Genomic DNA, 20836 nt, shown 5'->3' with positions numbered 1-20836 from the left:
ATCCAATCTTGGCCTTTATTAATTATTGAAGGACATATGATCGATCTTATCAGAAGTTCAAATACTTCAGACACTTTTGAGAATTCTACGTATGTTTAGTATTTGGTATTGTGGTAGATTTTATGATTATAATTTAAAAAAAAAAATTTATAAAAAGCACTTTTGGTTGAAGTTGGTTTGGTAATTATATATGTTTGGTGAAAACTGTCGTTAAAATTAAGGTTGAACAAAAAATAGTTTAATATGTTTTGTTAAGAATACTTTTCAAATTGAGGTTATAAAATAATTTTAAAAAATATATATTACTATTGATGATTTTTAATTTAAATATTGTAGATTTAACTATTGTTATTACATCATGAAATAAATAATATTTTATATCAAATATTGTTTATTATTCCATTAAACTATCTACAATTCCATCACGTATGAAATACATCTGACAAGGATTACAGTTTCCTTAATTTCTTAAGTACGCAACAACATCAGGTAAAATATCATCACGAACAAAATTGGGATTGTGATCAAATTCTATAAATGTTACGTCATCAACTGATCTTCGTCTAATTTATATAGTGTCATTAAATAATGTTAAACACTAGTTTTTCGAATAAAACACAATTAAAAATAAAAAATAAATTTAAATTTTTTTTTTACTGGGTCGAACCTAGTTCAATGCATTTAGCCTTGAACCAGACCGGATTCGGCAGGAACAATGAAAAGTGTCTCCACCGTTCACGTGAACAGTGGAGACACTCTTCACGGCAATAATAAAAGAAAGAAGAAGCATCACATAGCTGCCTTTTAGTAACACTGCATTTTAAACATCAATAATGATGGGTCATGAACAATAAATTACGTTTTATTTGTTATTCCTGCAATTTACTTCAAAAAAAGAATCGATAACAGAAACAAACATAAAAGCAGGCAGAATGAAGGATAATGTTTCAAGAATCCTGATATCAATACTCCTTGTTTATCGTGTCGTAACTTTCCATGTCCTATGTAATTTTATTTTATTTTCCTTTTTTTAACAACCAACAATGTCCTATATAATTCAAAAGGAGAAAAGAAAGAAAGAAAGAAAAGAACTTCCCTAGTACTGGCCACATGCAGCGGGAAAGATGACATGAAATTAAGTCAGGCGACCTCCACATCTGGTGATAAATGCATGCCGTTCTAGGATTAAGTTCATCAAGTCCCATTATTAATTCAAGCTACCGCTGCCGAAAGGAAAAGAAAAGAAAAGAAAATGCATCAATAAGTAGTCAGTAGACAAATAAAACGTGTTCAAGTTTATGATTCAGACACGTACTCTTGACAAAATCAGGATCTCCATCATTTTCTGCGCATAAAACCAAAATTAAAAAATAAGGAGCTAGTCAAAACAGTAATCCAAGGAAAATGTGGAAAGCTAGTAAGATTGAAAGTTGGGAGACTGTGATAACGAAAGCCATCGGATTCATTTGTCTCATGTGGTGGTTTTGAAAGATACATCCACAAGGTTGGCCGTATATGTCCAATTTTTGCCTAATGGTTTTTGATGGGAATGGCGGCTGCCACTAGTGATGGCGATGGAGTATTTCAGGATCAATTTTCTAATATATTCATATTCCACTCACTAGAAAGTAATAAATTTAAATATTTATTAAGAATCACTATAGATTTAACTGTTTTACTGACGAAAATTTCTATCAGTATTTAAACTCACATTCCATCGATAAATACTTTATAGACAAGCTTACAGACGAAAACATACCGTCAAAAAAACCCTCATCAGTAATTTATGGTCTGTTAGTAATAAATATACTAATGGATTAACAAATTGACAAAGTGTGCTAAAAAAAGTTTACCAGCTTCATTCCATCGATATTTTCTTCGGGAAGTTTCTCATATAACCGATGGAATACCGTTTGCAATTCTGTCTGTATTTTTAATTTTTCGTCAGTATATCAATTGGTAAATACAACATATCACTAATGGAATACCATCTGTAATTTCGTTGAAGAGTTAACAATAATAGTGGTATTTGTAGTAATTCTTTTTCAACTTTATGAAATATATCGATAGAAGTATTCCGTCAGTAACCCCATCAGTAATATTTTTAAATATTTTAAAATATATATATTGAACAAGAGTAGAAAATAATTAAAATAAATTAAAATCAAATATATAAAAATAAATTAAAATAATATAAAAATTAAATATTTATTATAAATTTAAATATTTTTACATTCAAATACAATAAATGTAAAACAAAGACGACACTGCAAAAGGAGGAATAAATCTAAAACAGAGGTTGCACTAGAGGAGGAGGAGGAGGAGGAGGCTGATCATTGCTAGAATCATGGGAAAAATAAGGAGGAGCGTATGTATCACCCATGTGTGATCTCATTTCCATTACTACTCAGCAGAGTTCTTTATAATCTGTAATGCTTCGTTCATGTTTTTCATTGAGAATGGGTTATTCGACCCTATACTTGATGGTCTAAAATCGCCTTAAACTCGGGAGTTTGAGTGCTCAAAACCGATTGCAAGCATCCAACAGTCAAAACACTACGGGTCATCAGCAAGTTCTCGATTATAGTGTTAGAAAATCAATACACTCGATTTATATCGAGTCCACCGGATGATCTTACCTCCAACCACAAATCCAAATTGAAATTTGTTGTGTTAAAGGATTGTCCTCATATCTCTCCTTCAAACGGTTGTTATATGTATCATAGAAAGAAAAAATAAATTCATCAAATTTAAGCAAATTATAACTTAATAAAAAAAAATAGTTGAAAACCAACATACCACAAGGTGTTGAGCTTGGTTATCCATGAACTGTTGCACCCCTTTTTGACGGTCATCACTCCATGCATGCGTTTCAACAAAAAGTTCCATCATGCTTGCCTTGTGTCCAAGAATTGTAGCTTGCAAGATAAAAATGTTATCAATTAAATATATTTATAAAAAATAAAAAATGAAAGTAATAAAAATATCTTACTATCCACTTCACATGCAAAACAAACGGAATAGAGCCATCAATATACATTGTAACAAAACCGTGAACACACCAGTGTCAATTCTTCGTACCGGATTGTGACCGTCGAGTGAAATGCGTAGATGTCACATGCTGAATGTAGTCCACCCATACAGCCTCCAAGATGTATGGCGATCTGAAATCCTTCCAAACCATCACGTCATTCCAAACTGAAAGATATCTTTCTCTTGCATAATTTTTTTTTTTCTTTTGTATCTCGTACCAAAAAATCATGCAGCCTATAACCACTACTACTTCAACTCATCAATCAACGGCTGAAGATAAATATCTAAATTTCAACCTAAATTATTAGCATTGAGTATGATCATAGATAAAAGCATGAACTCCAGCCTCATACACATTCCTAGTGGCAAGTTGTGAGTATCACTAGTCAACAAGAATAAAGATCAACGAATGACCTGAATGGATTGAATCCGTTTATACATAACCCATAATGTACTTTCTTTTATTTCCACTGAAAAATAAGGATGCACATTATTAAAGTGTTTACAGGCTTTACTATCAAAAGGATGTATCATCACTCCATCCACTGCATCATGTGATTGGTGTCATGTCATGTGCTCAGCAGTCATTGGTGACATGAATAACCTCTGTAGTTTAGGTGTAATTGAGAAGTATCTAAGTTTTCTATGTGCGAAAAGAGTTCTTCCCCTATTAATTTTGGTTTTATAATGAGAATGCCCATATGTTCTGCACTCGATTGACTCTGTATTTTCAATGTAGTATAATATGTAAAAGTTTGGACACATGTTAATTTTCTGGTATCCTAGACTTAGAGGTTTCATCATGGACTTAACAATATAAAAGTTATCTTTCTATTTGTTCCTTTTAGGTAAAATGCTTCTCGCTCATTTGACAATTCTATCATAACCGACCTCACTCAACCCATGATCCAACTTGATGGTAAACACATGTGCAACAGCTGATAATTTACTGAGATTTGTGTAACTATCCCATAATAGTTTCAAAAGATTAAAAAAACTTGGTCGCGTCTATATTAGGCTCTTCCTCTATGATTGGACATTAACCGACATAACCCTGATTCATTCTCATCACATCCATAACCATATTCCTATAAGGATTACTATTGTCATCTATAACTCCATGCATGTTGCTAGCACTAAAAGTTAACCAAATCATCCTCTCTACCATGGTACGTGAAGAACAAATGGTTCTCTGTGTGCATACCAACACAGGTATTTCTCTATGAACCTTTTTTGTAAAAGATGCATCGTTACAACATTTAGCTCGATAAATTTTTATTCTTACACTTCTTGCATGGATATGTACATAAACAAATCATGAATCCATACAATAAAATTATATGAGAAAAAACTATAAAACAAGTAAACACCCAAACAAAATACATATACTATAAAAATATGAAGAAAAAAAATTTACATTTTAAAATTGTGTTCAAATAAAAAAAATGATAGATTTGCTTACTTAATGTAAAGAATCCTTAATAAAATTTGAATTAGAACACAGATGTTGACAAACCGGGTATTATGGTGATCGGATTTGTTGTGGAAGGTTGAATTATGTTAAGATTAAGGGGGGTGGATGTTTGTTGTAGGAAAAAAATGCATAAGAAAGAAGAAGAAATGGAAAAAAGGAAAAGAATAGTCTATCGCTAAGTCATAAATTAAATAGTACCGATGAATTTAGCAACAAAATTATTCCATTAGGCATTCTGTTGGTAAAAAATATCACGTCAATATATGATTTGTTTTTTTAAATCCCACTATAATATCATCTGTAATTCTGTCAATAGATACTTAAATCCCACTATATTCTATTTTTTTAATTCTGTCAATAGATACTTGAATTATTTTTATAAATGAACTTTACTGTTGGGCTTATTGTATCAGTAAAACCATCATAAAACTTGTGTCATTGTACTTTTTTGACTTTTTTTATTTTTTTAATTTTCTCACTATAATTCTTTCGATATATAATATTGGATATAACAATAAAAAAAATTATCAATAAAATTCACCGCAATATACCAATAAAAAAACTCCATCGTTGATCATGGTTGTGTATGCCAATTTTTTTATAGTAATATATACATATGAGGTTTATAGTCAAGTTTGATAATTCTCATGCTATATACCTAACATATTGGGATAGAAATTCCCGTCCCTAACAAAGCGACAGAAGCGGACCTATAACATGCCATTGTCGACCATACTTTTGACCTGGAAAGAGATAACAAGAAATATTAGTGAGATGTCACAGTTTTGTCCATGTTAAGGAAACAAAATTGAACTCACTTTCAAAAAGTAGCATTTATTGACTCAAAAGTCCCAGATTCCACTCCTTTAAAGACGACTCCAACTTTTAAGAGAGATAACCCTGCTGTCACACTTAAATAAGTGGAGCTTTTGGCACATCAGCTGCAGAGTCGAGAATATATCTGTATTCTGCAGAATCAATGAAAGAAACGACCGATGAGAATGATTGAAGAGGGAATGAATTGCACGAGAGCATGACGATATACAGACCGCCCCTCTAATACAAGACTGGGTCATGATTTATTTTTCCTAAGAAATGGCAGAAAAATCTTGAGCCAGAATATTCAAATCAAGAATCCATGTAATACCGCTCCTAATTTCTCCCAAACATTTCCAGACTCTACAATAACCCAAAATAAATTGCAGAACAGAATGAATTACCAAAATGGCCTATGAAGTCAACTAGTGAAATTATAATCGGACTGTATATGTGTAACAGACAGGCAGCGCATAAAGGAGCAAGTTCTCAATTGAAGCCGGGGAGAAATGAGGGAGGCTTGTTGGAGAAGACTTACCTGCAGCAAAGAGATAAGGTGAGCACGTGTATGGTCAAGATTGGATAAGAATTACTTACCTGGAAGGCTGAGATAATGAAGCTCCTGCAGCTGACAGCTGGCAATGAAGTAAGCTTAAAGGCAAACAACACCGTTTGAGAGAGAATATAGAGAGTGTGTTTGGTATTACAGTAGTTGTTATGATTATGATTTGAAAAAAATTATTTTATAAAAAATATTTTTAGTTGAGGTTGGTTTGAAAAAATAGGTGTTTGATTAAAACTGTGGTTGCAATTGAGGTTGAAAAAAAAAATAGTTTAACGTGTTTGGTTAAGAATGCTTTTAAAATTAAGGTTATAAAATAATTTTAAAAATATATATTAATATTAATGATTTTTAATTTAAATATTGTGGATTTAACTATTGCTATTATATCATGAAATAAATCATACTTTATATAAAATATTTTTTTATTTTTCCATGAAACCATTTATAATTTCATTACTTACGAAATACATCCGACAAAAACTACAGTTTTTATAATATTTTTAGCATGTAATAAAATTAGATAAAATATTATCAGGTATAAAATTCACTCTAAACTTATTTTTTTAAAAAAAAATGTTAAAAAATTAACACACTAAAAAAATATAAAAAATAAAAAAAGATTCACGCAGGCAAGTGAACAGTGCAAGAAAATTGCACTATTCACTATTTTTTAAGTGAACAGTGCAATTAACATGAATAGTGAAAAAAAAGTAAGAAATCGCTGTTTTTTTTACTGCGTTTCTAAATCAGAAATCAAGTGGGGCCTAGTGAATAGTATATTGCTTTTTTTCTTAACCAAACAATTACAAACTACATTTTAAATAAAACGCAACCGCAAAGCCAAACAGGCTTAAAGTCCAACTACAAAATAAATGAATAAAACAGCTGGCAAGCCTATTTGTTACTCTTAATTCTTAACTAACCGAGAATTACAATAAAAGGGGGAGGTAGGTCTGCAAAAAGGTAAGAAATTGTTTTGAAGCAAATTACATTCATTCAGAGGCCCAGGCCCGAACTAACTTGAAACTGCCCAGAAACTTAGTTAGGGTTTATCAACATTGCATTTTTCTTTCAATTTGAGTTCTTTAAAATATTTAGTTTTAGTTGTTATTTTAATTTCTCTAATTTTTACCTGTAAGCTTAGGTTAAAGAAAAGCTATAATAAAAATTCCAGTATCTTTCCCTTAATTACCAAGACCATTACAATATACTAAAAGTAAACAATTTTATACATCTCAGCTTCCCTTTTATATCTAACAAGGAAAAGCATACTCCCTGTATGTCTTCCTTTATGCAATAGCTAAATTAAAACAATAGCACAAAATGTTGAAGAAAAAGTTTAAGAAATGTAAACAGTAGCATAACCTCTAAAAATGTCAAACAACAGCTGCTGATCAACTGTCAAACTTATTAGCCGGTGCATTAAAGTGTATCTCTTCTAGGCATAATTAATCCATATACGTAGTCAATAATGTGATCCAATGTCCCAAACACTATAATTGCTGCAAAACAACATGACTCCCTGCATACCAAAATGGGAACTAAAACCCTTTTTCCATGTACTTGAATTATGAATTGCAAGAGAAGGTTCATCACAAGAAACTCTGAAAAAACAATCAAGATTTCCCCAGCTATAGCACTATCAGAATCCCACCTGCCCCGCCCCCAACAAACACAAATAAATAAATAAAACACAATGCAAGCCTCCTCGGTGCCTGAGTTGTTTAAACCTAAGCTTTCTCTGGTAGCTAAATAAAGTAAATAACACCGACCAATGTCCTCTAAAACCCATTGCTAAATAGCATAAGCTTGTGTGTATTGCTAAATAGCATAAGCTTGTGTGTATCTCAATGTCTACATCAATTTTATTTAGCATGGCCACTTGCAATCCCCTGGCTCAACTGTCCAAAATACTTACGAGTAGATGAATGCACCCAAAATTCATGTCCAAAACCCTGACTGATGAAAATAGCATGCAGAGAACACATTCACATGCAGGAACAGAATGCATGTAAGATGCAATGAAAGGGCAAAAGGTGTGGAACTTATGAAAGCTTTTTCAAAACCCATTTTGGCAGATGACAACTAAAATAGAGATCACCAACTCATAAACAGGACAGGTAAAGCAAAACAATAAAAATGGATGAGTGACCAAAAACCAAATGTTTAGGCTAAGACTGAGAAAGATCATAAGGTTTCCATGGGAATTGTAAGCAACATACATTGACTTAAAAGTCGAATTATTTATTCTGGGTGCCTCTGTCTTTGTAAAGCAAACAACTTGGAAACAAGTTGGCTTAATATATAGCATTCAATCATATTTGACATGCTAGTTATGCTATGAGAGAGCAAACAAAAAGATTTCTAAACAAAAAATTACCACCCTAACATCTGCATTTTATTTTGAGAGAAAAGTTGAAATGGATTATTGGAAAACATTGAAACCTAAATGTCACCCATCTCTCCTTCATTAGGAAGACCCCTAATAATAACAATGATAAAATATAGAACAGTTATGAGGTTCACAAAAAACCCCATATTACTTGTGAAATTTTATTTTTGCAAGGATAAATCAAATGTCGCTGAGGGATAGATTGATTACTTCAATGGACTATAGTTATTTTTATCAAAATCAAAGTGATGGACATACTCTGATAGGTGCTACCACAAAACTAACATATATCTCATCATACAGGCACTATTAGAAAACTACTCCTAATTTGACTCAGTTTTCAAAGATCTGGGATTAACACAAGAGTTTAAGACATGATAAATTGATAGTAAAAATTATAAAACTCTGCCTTAAGAGAGAAGCAAGTTCCATCAGAACTGGAGTCTATATACACACTAAAAATTAGGATAGGATCTCAAGAAATTGAAGTTAAAAATCATGTTTGAAGTTAAAAATCATCACTTATTAAGTAAAACAAGGAGGATGTATTTTTCGTTATTTTCCATGTTTAGCTACAGCTAGCTAGACATCTTCCCATATTCTGTTGAAAGTCAAATTAACTAGGAGCAAAATTCACTGAATACAAAATAGTTAATAAAGTCACTATCAACCAAATACCTCTCCTCAGCTCGCCTCCAAAAAATTAAAAGGGGGTAGAAACTTCAAATGCATGTAAATGAAACATTTAAAATAAAAAATGGAAGCGCAGATACTTGATGATCTGATCCTCGGAAATCAATTGCACAAATAACTTGCAGACACATTTTAGAAAAATGTCAGCATGAAATCGAAGCATAATGAAAGCCATGATTGACAGACAACTACAGCATACACTTAACAATCTCGTTCTCATTTCCAAAGTTTTGACAGTCTCCAAAACTTGAAGTGAGGTCCCAAATAATTCTTCAAAATATAATTGCCAGAATAATAACTACTACACAAATACATCATTCTCAAACGCAAGGAATTTGACTTTGGAGTGACACAATAGAGCACCCTAAAATAGATGTATAAAAATCATCAAACAGAGGCTTCTAGTCCAAAGTTTCTACCATGAAAAACATTTATAGGAAATATGAACAACTGATCCTATCTAATGTATACACTTGGCACTCGAAAAAAATCTATATATGTATATGTATCAGCAGAACTAAAAGTTATACCTGTTCCACTGTTCAGATAGGGCTCTCATCCATTTGTGCCATAAAAACCATTATCAGAGTTGGTCCACTACATATGTTACAGAACTATGGAACCCAGATCATCACTCTTGTAAAAATAAAAAATCAGAAAATTATCAGGGGAAAACATGAAAACTAGAGACTGGATGAAAGAAGAACGACAAATTCAAAAGCTTTGAAGTAAGATTTTAGAAGGGGAAAAAGGGCTGGTACCTTGACTATCCCATGATCCATGCACACAGAGATTGAAGGACCCCCAATTGTAAAACAGGCTCTCGAGACTATATCTAATTACGATTAAACAAAAAGAGCAATAACAGAAAAGAATGCACAGCATAGGTTATCGTACGAGGAAGTCCCATCAGAAGGCATCCCTAAGTATTGCTCCCATGCATCTGATCTCACCATCCTCCTCTCTCTCTTTCTATCCGTGGACAAATGCATCTCTATTTGAGATATCAAGAAAATGTGCCAGAGCAGCAGGACCTATCATCTACTTCAACAAAATAATATTATAACAACAATGATATTATTGATTTGCACCTGAAACCTAAAATCACATCTATTCAATAATTATCAACTTTCTATGTTCAAGTGACCATTGAATGGATTAGGCAGGTTATCTATCACCCATGCAGATTCTTTAACAATGGTGTCCTTCTATTTATCTTACAAAATAGATAATTGGATGCCCAAGCGTGCACCAAGGCAAAGCAAATAAATAAGACAAAATTAATTGTCTTCTCAGATACCTATCTATCAAGACCCACACTATGTATCTTTAGAATTCAATAAGCAGATCTAATCAAGAATCAATAAGAAGAGATTTATTGAACCATCTTGAATATATTAATTACAGATAAATTGAACATTACTAGTTAGCTCTAGCACAAACATTTACAAAGCCTCACGACTCTAATCAGCACCTGAGTCAATTACAGGCTACAATGACATTAAATGGTCAAAATGCAGGAAAGGAGTTTACTCAAAATGAACAACCAATTTATAAAACAAAATTGCTGACACCACTCCTTAAACTACCAATTTTGGTTCTTCCACCACATGACCTTGAGGTGTAGTAAACTTCAAGCTTCTAGCAACTTCAAAAAAGTGTGCAACAGCTTCTTCTGGTGTACCAACAAGAACACCATGCCCAAGATTAAGAATATGTCCCCTTGGCCCAGCACATCTCACAACTCTGAAAAAGGTAAAACAAATAAATGAAATCCAATCAAGAATTTTGAAACTCATCTTTAGTTTTAGTTAAGCACAACAAAATGCAAGATCCATGAGCCAATGCAGTTTATGAACATAAAATAGTAGTCCTATTTTATCCAATGTTATCTCTTACATCATATACCAATCTGGTTTGGAAGTAATAGTGCCTGGACAGATATCTCAAGCATGGTTTGGAAGTAATAGAACACCTTATTCTTGAGTTAGCAATCATCAATTGCACAGTTCCTGACACACTTGTATGCAACCATTTGTAAAGAAGCTAATTCAAGTAATCCATAATTACAAATCCAATTAAATGTCAGTAAGTATATTAACTAGAGGATAGCTTTCTATAAATTGAATTCAAGGAACATCGAATTCACTCAAGACAAGTTTCCATGAACTGAAAGCCAGGACTCAATCTAAACTAATTGAGTAGTCTTGAAGGTCAATCAATATGATGTTAGGCTACAGACAACAAGCAAGCATGTCTTGGCTCATGAATATTGAAACTCCAAGTACGGGCGCAACGGTAAAGTATGAATTGGAGAGAATGAGAATCAGATATTTTCTTAATTCATCTCACAAACCTTTTAATTTCATCGGTCAATGCCGGAAGTGGTGAAAATAAGTAAGCAGGGTCCACATTTCCTTGTACACTGATCCCACTCCCCAAACGCTTCCTTCCATCTGCCAAATCCACAGTCCAGTCCAGCCCAATCACATCGACTCCAGTTCCCTTCATACGCTCTAGAAGGCCACCATTTCCATTGATGTAAAGAACCAATGGTGTTTCAGGGCATTTATTCCTGACTGTACTGACTATCTGCAATTTCAGAAAGGCTAAATAGTCAAAAGACTCAAAACAATACAGAAGACATTTCTATACATGCATAAAGTATATAACTATAAATATAAGGCTAAATAGTCAAAAGACTCAAAACAAAACAGAAGAAATTTCTATATATACATAAAGTATATAACTATAAATAAATAGCATGTATAGCAGTTTTTCTGTCAAAACCAAAAGGCCAAGGCAGTACTGAAATAATTCTGAGATTGCTGCACTATATTTTGTCAATTTAGAAGCCATGTTGTCCTATTTAGTGTTAATGTATGGGGTAAGACAGACTGTGATTCATAACTAGTCAGGATAAAGGTAAAAGATAATCTCAACCAAATTAATAGAATCAGATCCAACTGACCTCTTCAATATATGGCTTTGACCAACGATCCCACATGTCAGGAGGTAGCTGTCCACCCCACGAGTCAAATATTTGTATGCAATGAGCCCCAGACTCAACTTGAAAAACAATGTAGTCAGATATCGCCTTTGTCAGATGTGAGAGGAGAGCCCTTAACACTTGTGGTGCTGTATGGCACATGCTCTTTATGTTTGTATATGTACGAGTTGTACCCCCTTCCACTATATAGGTAGCTATTGTCCAAGGTGCTCCTACAAAACCCAAAACTGCAGCACGCCCCTCAACCTGCATAAGACATTAAGATATTGATTCAGAAAAGTGAGTTGATACAATCTATTTTGCCCCAGAAGTATAATAATAATGATAATAATAATAACAACAACAACACTGATCTGAGATTTTTGAACTGATACATAGATATTTGAAAGGATGGAATTACCTCATTGCGCAATATCCTAAGCGAGTCTCCCACAAACTGAAGTTTCTCTAATTCAATCGGATGCAAAGCCTTCAAACCTTCTTCACAACGAATTGGAGATTGAATAACAGGACCCCTCACTTCTTCTATGTCAAACGGCACACCAAATGCTGGTAGAGGTGTAAGTATGTCGGAGAAAATAATAACACCATCAGGATGAAAAGCTTCCCAAGGCTGCAAAGAAATTTCCACAATGAGATCTGTCGTCTCTGACCTCTCTCTAAAGGATGGATATTTCTCTGCAAGCTTTCTGTAAACAGCCATATACCTTCCTGCTTGACGCATCATCCATGCCGGAGGCCTACTTACTGGTTCTCCTTTCGCAGCCTTTACCAGCAATGGATCTGATATGAATCAAATGACAACGTTATTAAAAAAAATGATAATAAAATTTTAGGTCAGGAATAAAAATGGAGCACTTAAATATAATAATTTGTTGTTAACAATTTCTCATTATAGTTTAAGCATTTTATATAATTATCACTACACGACGCTTAAATTTTAAGAATAAATTCCACATTGGAAATGCATTGATTTTAAGTAATTCAGATTTTGCTTCAACTATCCTAACCAAAATTGTTGATGAACTGGATTCCCGCTAAAAAAAATCAAGATTCAACAAAAGGAGTTGATTTGAGTAAACTCGCAGTGTATTTAAGAGCTTGAAAATTGCAAAGAGAAATGATAAAGTCAAATACCAGAAGAAGAGGAGGAGGATGAGCAGGCGATGTGGAATCTTCCGGGAGAAGATTTGTATTTTGTAGAGTGATTAAACCCTAGCTGTACGGGCACGATTGAAGAGGTTCTCCATGTTAAGCAACTGCAGGCACTGCAGCAATTTACAAAATCAGCTGATGAATTGGAGAGAGCTTAAGAAGTAGAATACTTTGAAATTCAAACTTAAGAACTAATAATAATAATAAAGGAATGATAATGTGAGTAAATTTTTATTGAATGAAGAAGATAACACCTTTTACCTGCTAAGAGAAGCAGAGTTCATCATTATTTCGTTTGTGAACGAGGAGGAGAGTTCCGTTATCTGTCTTTCCTTTCCTTTTTCTATTTATTTTTTCTTCTTCTCAAATTTTCTTCTATCAGTGAGACGGGGGGTGGAAGGAGTGGTTTTGACGATTGATTTGTTTTCATCAGCTCAATCAATGGCTGTGATCTTGCCACGTCCGTTGAATTATTAGAGTAAAACAGGCCCCTATGTATATATAGGGTCCAGGTCCAACGTCAACATGTTATTAGCTAATTATTAATCTTAATTTTAAAATTAAGTTATGATAATAACGTTGTTAGATGCATCGTGGAAGGGGTCTTTATAATGCGTTTAAAATATTGTTTGTTTAAAATTTAATTAAAAAAATATTTTTTTTATGTTTTTTAATAATTTAAAAAAAATATATATATATATATATTTATATTTTTTTTTAATATACCTTAAAAAAAAAAAAACTTTAAACACAATTCTATCTATCATCTCTTAAACAATCTTTTACTCTCTCTCTCTCTCACACGTATTCTATTTGAAAATGTGGTTATTATTACTTTTTAAATATTTTTTATTCAAAAATTTATTAAAATAATAATTTTTTTAAAAAAATTATTTGTAATATTAATTTGATGCATCAAAATAATCTAAATATACAAAAAATAATATTAATTTAAAATAAAAAATATATAAAAAAATTTTAAAAATACTTTTAAAATACAAAACAAACAATGCCACAATCTTCCAAATATAAAAGGGCTGCCCAACAATGGTGGGCCTTAACATCTAGCCCATGAAGCACAAGTCTTCAATGCTTTTTCTAGGCTTCTAGCTATGCACTTTGCTTCACACAAGTGCTAGAGCAATGTTTTCTTCTAGTGAAATTTATCTAATTGTGTAAAGCAGTTGCAGATAGTATTTAAAAATGTGGGCCAACTTGCATTTAAAAAAATAATATTTTTTTTTACTAAAAATTAATTTTTTCTATATTTTAAATCATTTTGATATGCTGATTTTAAAAATAATTTTTTAAAAAATAAAAAATATCATTTTGACATATTTCAAAATGAAAAGCACTTTAAAAATCAATTACAACTATACTCTCAAACAGGCCCTTAGCAACATAAAATATTTGAGGGGCAATTTGAAACTCAAGTGGCAAAATTACTTTTAGAAAAATTTGCATTTTTCATGCGTTTCAAAAAAAAGATGATTGCTATGCAAAATGATTTACCAATACTTTAAAAGATCTTGCTTCTTTGTTAATAGCTAATGTGGATAGGTGGCTCTACCTACTTAGCTTAGTTCTTTGTTTATTATAAAAAAAAAATGAAAAATTAGATGCACTTGTAATGTTATTTGTATAGACTAATGGAAAATAAAAGTTTGTTGTTATTATGTTAACGGTTATTTTTCAAATTGATTTTTATTTAGAAATATATTAGCTAATATAGATGGGATAACTCTACCTTCTAGAGTAGTTCTTTGTTTATTACCAAAAAAATAGCAAAATTACATACACATGTTAAGTTATTTAAGAGACTAATGAAGAATAATAGTATGTTTGTTATTGTGATAACAATTACTTTTCAAGTTTTTTTTTGTTTGAAAATACATCAAAATAATATTTTTTATTTTTAAAAGTTATTTTTTACACCAATATATTAAAATGATTTAAAAATACCAAAAAACTTAATTTTAAGCAAAGAAAAAATTTTATTTTAAAAAAAATATTACCCATTCAATAACAAAGAACTTCTCTATTTCTTTAAATAGAAAAATTCAAGATAACTTTCAATAACTACTCATTCACCTTTGGTAGATACTCATTCAATGTAACTTTTACTAACTACCCACTAATCCTATTTAAGGTAACTTTTGGTAGATACTCACTCATCCTTTTTCATTCTTTTTTTAAGGATCTTGTACCATATAGAGTCTTTATATCTTTCTTTCATCACCCATGTTTAAGTCAAGTCTGTACTTTATCAAGTATGGTCTACAATCAAAATTTACATGTTTTTCATGGTCCAAACTCTATAACTCTTTGGTCGATTTTAGTGTATGATGTTAGGCAACAAAAATAACTAAATGTATAGAATTAATAACTTTAAAAATGGATATCTTATATTTTGAGGGATAAGGCACCACAACTAGTATTACATATAGCACAAGAACCAAAAATGAAAGGTAACAAGAGCTATAGAAGTCCACATTGACTCTTACAACCTAAAAAAGGGTTACTAGTTTTAGTCATGAGATCTTATATATATTTTTTATCAAGAGAGAAAATTTTCTTTCTTAGATCAAGATACTTTAATGCCCAAGAAATATCTTAAAGTTCCCAAGTCATTCATCTTAGATTTCTTAGCCAAGTAGTTTCAAAAAAAAATATATCTCACTATATCAGCGTCGGTAACAAACATTTCGTCAATATAACAATATAATATTACCACCTTCCCTTTTATAAAACAAAGTGTGATTTACCAAGGCTTGTTTAAAATCACACTTCCTCATTGAGTGACTCAACTTGTAGAACCAAGTTCTCGACAATTACTTTAATTCATAAAGTGCATTTTTTAGCTTGCATGTTTTACCTTCTTCTAATATAAATTCTAGAGGTGGATCCATATACACCTCCTCCACTAGATCATCATGAAGAAAGGTAGTCTTTATATTTAGTTATATTAATGGCCAATCCTAGTTAACTATTGTTGTTATCTATTTTGGGACCCATATAAACATGCAAGGAAAAAAAAAAAGTACAAAAACAAATGAGGAAATGTTGAAGAAAAAAAAAAAAAAATATATATATATATATATATATATATATATATATATATATATATCAATGAGGAGAACATGGAGAATGCCCTAAAAACTACTAAAGATTGGATAATGAAGATCAAAATACACAAGATTGAAAAATTTAACAGTTAAATTTTAACTAATAAAGACCATATTGGTAAGAACATTTCAATTTAAGGGCAAAATTAAAATTTTGATATTTAAGAAGTCAATTAGAGTTTTTTAAAGTTTAATCAAATTTATTGAAGGCTTAATTGCAAGAAAAAATGATTTTTGAAGTCAATTTAGGCTTTAATTAGAATAAATTAAAGTATGAGGTTGAATTGCAATTTAAAATAGTTAGTTTGGTCAAATCATGGGCTTAGTTGTATAAATATAAAACTTTGATGAATAATTAGGGACTTAATTGAAGAAATCCAAAACCAAAGACCAAACCAAAAAAATGTGTGAATACAGAGGTTGAATTTGATCAAATCAAGGCCAAATTAAATAAATTAGAAGTTTGTTGATCAATCAAGGGCCAAAATGCACAATTTCATAACTAAGGACTAAAATAAATTAAGCAATCAACTTTGAGGTTGACATTTAAGTTTTGCAGGGGTAAAATTGCTTGCAATTAAAGGTTGAGAAGCAATTATGAATGCAATTAAAAGTAATTGAAAAAACAAGGACTAAATGGAAGTTTGCCAAGTACTATATTAAAAACCCTATTTTTAGGGTTTAACCTAGACAATGCATTGTTCGGCCACTATTTAGTTTTTTTTTTTTTAGCAATTTTGGTTGATCAAGTAGACATCTTTAGGTGAATGAATGTAGCATTTTCAACCACCATTAAGGTTGTAACCACCATCATTCAACTAAGAAACACCCTTTCTACAAAGAGTAACTACTTTTATAAAATGTTTACATCCTATTTTCTTCAACAAACTCAACAATAACTTGTCCTTGATCAGTCATCACTGTATTTTCAGATTATATGTAGATCGAGTTGGCACTTTCAAATGAATGAACAAAGAGTTATAAACCTCTAAATTGAGCAAAGACATGTAAAAAATAGGTACAACCTTTACCAATCTTAGGTGATCTCTGATGATGTTTATATCGGAGTTGCTCCGACAAAGCCTTTAAATTGATCAACTCAGTTAGCCTTGATTAAGATACCCATTTGTGTAAAACCACTCAGTTTTTTTATGTGTTCACACTTAATAACTTCCTAGAGGTCTCTTATCAATGGCTTAAAACATTTCTCTCAAGATCAAAGGTCCAAAAACACCTTACCCTGGCCTTTAAGTTTGATAGAACAAAAATCATTCTTAAGTTAGTTACAAAACCATCATCCTAAAACCATTGAAGGTATAGAGCTCATAATTGTAAAACATACCCGAAACTCTCTCATTTTGATCAAAAGGCTAAGTTTTGATGAATGAGGATCAATCTATGATCAAATCCAAAAACATCCTAGCTTGAAACCTTATAAATACCCCCTATAAAATCAAGATGGAGAGAGAGAGAGAAAAAGGAGAGAAAATGATAAAAGAGAAAAAAAAAAAAAAAGGAGGAAAGTATTGATAATGAAACCCTGAATATGAAGGTTCAAGAGCATAGCAACAAGTTTTCTCAACTTTGAGAGAATGTAGCAAACTTAGAAAAACAAAGTGCAGCAACCATTATTAGAGCTTGGAGGGTATAAGACCTTCACTTAGTCTAGTAGATGATATTCATAGATCTCTAGCTTATTCATGCATGTTTAATGATGTTTCTAACCATTTTTTTTTAATATATATCCCATTGATTGTGGTTTTGTTTAAACCTTGCTTAGAGTTGTTCTTAATGTTATTGGATGCAAAAACAATATGTTTGTGATTGATTTTAATAAAATAAAAATGGTTTTTTTTTTATTTTATCAAATATGGCAATAGGTGTTTGGTGTCTTTTTAGGGCTTACTGATGCATGTTATGGGTTCATGGGTTTTTGTTAAGGTCTTTTGAGTGTCAAAATGTTAATTTTGAATCCCATATTGTTAAATATATAGGTTGTTTTAAGTTGGTAATTTTAAAACTTGGAACTTCTTGCATGATTTAGACGTTTTGATGCTATTTGTTATGTTTTTATTCAAACATATTTGGTTATGGTAATGTGGTTTGTGAGGACTAAAAACAGTGTGTTTAGAAATCTAAAATGTCAGTTTTGAAGGCTTAACAGTGGTTAAGTTTCTAGGCAGTGGTTGGGTTTTCTAAGGCAATGTTCTTCATGTTTTTAGAAAGAACATTGCTTTAGCTCTATGGTTTGGATGACTTTTGGTCCATTCCTTTGCATTAAAAACTTTGTTGGACTTTATTAATTAATAATTTAGGTTTTATTTGCATCAATAACAAATTTTAGGGAGTTTTAATCTTAGAGTTTTAGTTTTGAACTGAAATCTATTTTGACAAAATCATGATGATTCTTTGATAATCGAAGTGAATGGATGTTAGATTATTAATCATTGCATGATTCTTAACATGTTTATGGCCTTCGTTCGATTGTATATGGTTTGGTTAGTGCTCATGTTGTTGGAATTTGTTTAAATGTTATTCGTGTTCTTTGTTTTTTTTTTTTTTTGTGTTTGATCCGATTTGACCAATAAATTTTTAGTTTTTGTGTTTGTTTTTGTTTAATATGTTTTTGGCTTTGTTTTTTGTTTCTGGTTTGTTTTTGGGTCAAACCCAAATCTTTGGTTCGGTTTATGGTCGAACCAAAGATTTCGGGTCAACCCAGTCAAAATCAGGTCAAATGACCAAGCCCTTTGTTTGGCTGGTAATGTTTTTGCTAAAGGTTTTATTTTTTAGGTTTAAAAGTATGTTTGGCAAACACCTCTTGAGACTTGTTTTGATAGTTTTATTACAAAGAAAAATAAGTTTTTGCCAAACAAAGCCTAAAGAAAAATTATTATATTTGACCAAAAATCCTTAAAATTATTTAATCATTTAAAAAAATATATATCGAAAATACTTTGACATGTTTTAAAAAAAGGTGTTGAACATATTTTACAACAAGTTTATAAAATTTGAAAGTGTTTTGGTCTATATTTCAAAAATATTAAAAATTAATTTTTGAAAAAAAGAATACATTATTCACTTGTAATTTAAGGATAAAAGACCTAAACAGGGTTAATATCCAAAATATTATTAGAGATAATAATTTATTATTACTTACTTTAATATAAAGATAAAAAAAACTTGTATAAGGTTAATATCCAAAATATTATTAGGAATAATACAAATTATTCATTCATAATATAATGATTAAAAAAAAAAACTACAATGAATTTTATCTAAAATATTATTTGAAATGATATGATAGCTAAAAATTTCAAATTTATCCCAAAAACACCTTAATGATAATTAAGAATATTTCATTATTCTAGATCAAGTTCTTGATCTACAAAAATCAAGATTTGTTCATCATAATAAATCCATCATCATAGGCTTTAAATTAGTCTTCTCAAGGTCAATTAATTTTAATTTGTTTAACAATGTGTGTGTGTGTGTATTTGCTTAATTTTGTTATATCCATCCATCCAAACATATCATTTTGGTCATTGACTACACACATATACTTTAAGTTTATCAAGATCTGGAAATTTGAGTGTATTTCTATTTTTATCAACCAATTCACCCCCTCTTGGTTTCTTCCATAGCTTTGAATTCCATGTGAAGTCCCACCCAAAAGCCAGTATCTCTCCCAATGCAAAGAATCGATCAAAGACCCTATCAAGTGGGGAGGTGTGTGTTTAATGCAGCATTGAACCAATTCCCCCAAAGACTTAGGCCCACCACAGCACCGAATAGAAGGGAAGCTGAAACCCTGAGAACCCAATCCAAACCACTCACCAGCCACCATCAACAAATTGAACTGGAAACTTGAAGTGGAGCCATTAACGAAACAGCTTCATTCCACATCGCCTCCCCCCTGAAGCTCAACAATGACACGAGGCACCTCCCAAGCACAGAGAAGCCACACAAACAACCAAGTCAAACTCACAAGAGAGGAGTGAAAACACATTACTCCAATCCATAGTGGATTGGCTCTTCATGTATAGTGTATTTCCCTTCTCTTTTGTAATTCTTTGTAATTGCAATGATAATGTATTTGTATTTGTAGTTTTCAAGATCATTTTCCATTGAAAACTTGTGCAAAATACTAAGCTAATTCCATGCTTCTAACTTAAAAAATCATTTATTTTTCTAACCTTTTGATCTTCCAATTCATTCCCGAACCACTCACATATAAAGCACATTTTACTAAGATAAATGTAGTTATATGTAAACCTAGATCAACTCAATTTTAACATCAATACAATTATCATTCATGTTTTTTTCTTTTTACTCTTTGCCCGCACAACTTAGATGGAAGGCGAAGAAGGCCCCCTTCGGCAGAGGTATGAGCCATCAGTGAGATACCACATTGACATTATTCTCTTAAACTCTAGTTAAAACATCGAAACATAGAGTTATGATACCTAGTAACACCTGAAATTTTTGTCATGAGTTTTCCAAATTAATCCTCCAGGACTCAAGATATAAAGTCGGTATATGAAAAATTGAGTATAACAGTTTTATATGCATGAGC

The 20836-nt window shown here is 31.4% G+C and overlaps 1 protein-coding gene and 1 long non-coding RNA gene across 2 annotated transcripts; both read right to left on the bottom strand.

Moving 5' to 3' along the window:
* Positions 1-5051: 5051 nt before the first annotated feature.
* On the bottom strand, positions 5052-5868 carry LOC140955568 (uncharacterized). The gene is made up of 3 exons (XR_012169816.1): positions 5728-5868; positions 5326-5475; positions 5052-5250 (listed from the first exon to the last, which is right to left on the bottom strand). It is a non-coding gene; the product is annotated as an uncharacterized lncRNA (long non-coding RNA).
* Positions 5869-10323: 4455 nt separating this feature from the next.
* LOC118043390 (uroporphyrinogen decarboxylase 1, chloroplastic) lies at positions 10324-13536 on the bottom strand. The gene is made up of 6 exons (XM_035051355.2): positions 13400-13536; positions 13121-13251; positions 12384-12766; positions 11945-12229; positions 11330-11565; positions 10324-10719 (listed from the first exon to the last, which is right to left on the bottom strand). Exons 1-6 carry the CDS (start codon positions 13423-13425, stop codon positions 10554-10556), a joined length of 1227 nt encoding a protein of 408 aa, XP_034907246.1. The 5' UTR covers positions 13426-13536; the 3' UTR covers positions 10324-10553.
* Positions 13537-20836: the final 7300 nt, after the last annotated feature.

Source organism: Populus alba, chromosome 1 (assembly GCF_005239225.2).
Source record: "Populus alba chromosome 1, ASM523922v2, whole genome shotgun sequence".
NCBI classification, from domain to species: domain Eukaryota; kingdom Viridiplantae; phylum Streptophyta; class Magnoliopsida; order Malpighiales; family Salicaceae; genus Populus; species Populus alba.
The sequence above is the reverse complement of the archived record's forward strand: the minus strand, read 5'-3'. Positions and strand labels throughout refer to the sequence as shown.

Coding starts and splice junctions, on each gene's coding strand:
- LOC118043390 (XM_035051355.2), bottom strand. CDS start 13,425: ATGATGAACTCTGCTTCTCTTAGCAG. Junction 13,252..13,399: donor AACTCTGCTTCTCTTAGCAG/GTAAAAGGTGTT, acceptor AAATTGCTGCAG/TGCCTGCAGTTGCTTAACAT. Junction 12,767..13,120: donor ATCCTCCTCCTCTTCTTCTG/GTATTTGACTTT, acceptor GATTCATATCAG/ATCCATTGCTGGTAAAGGCT.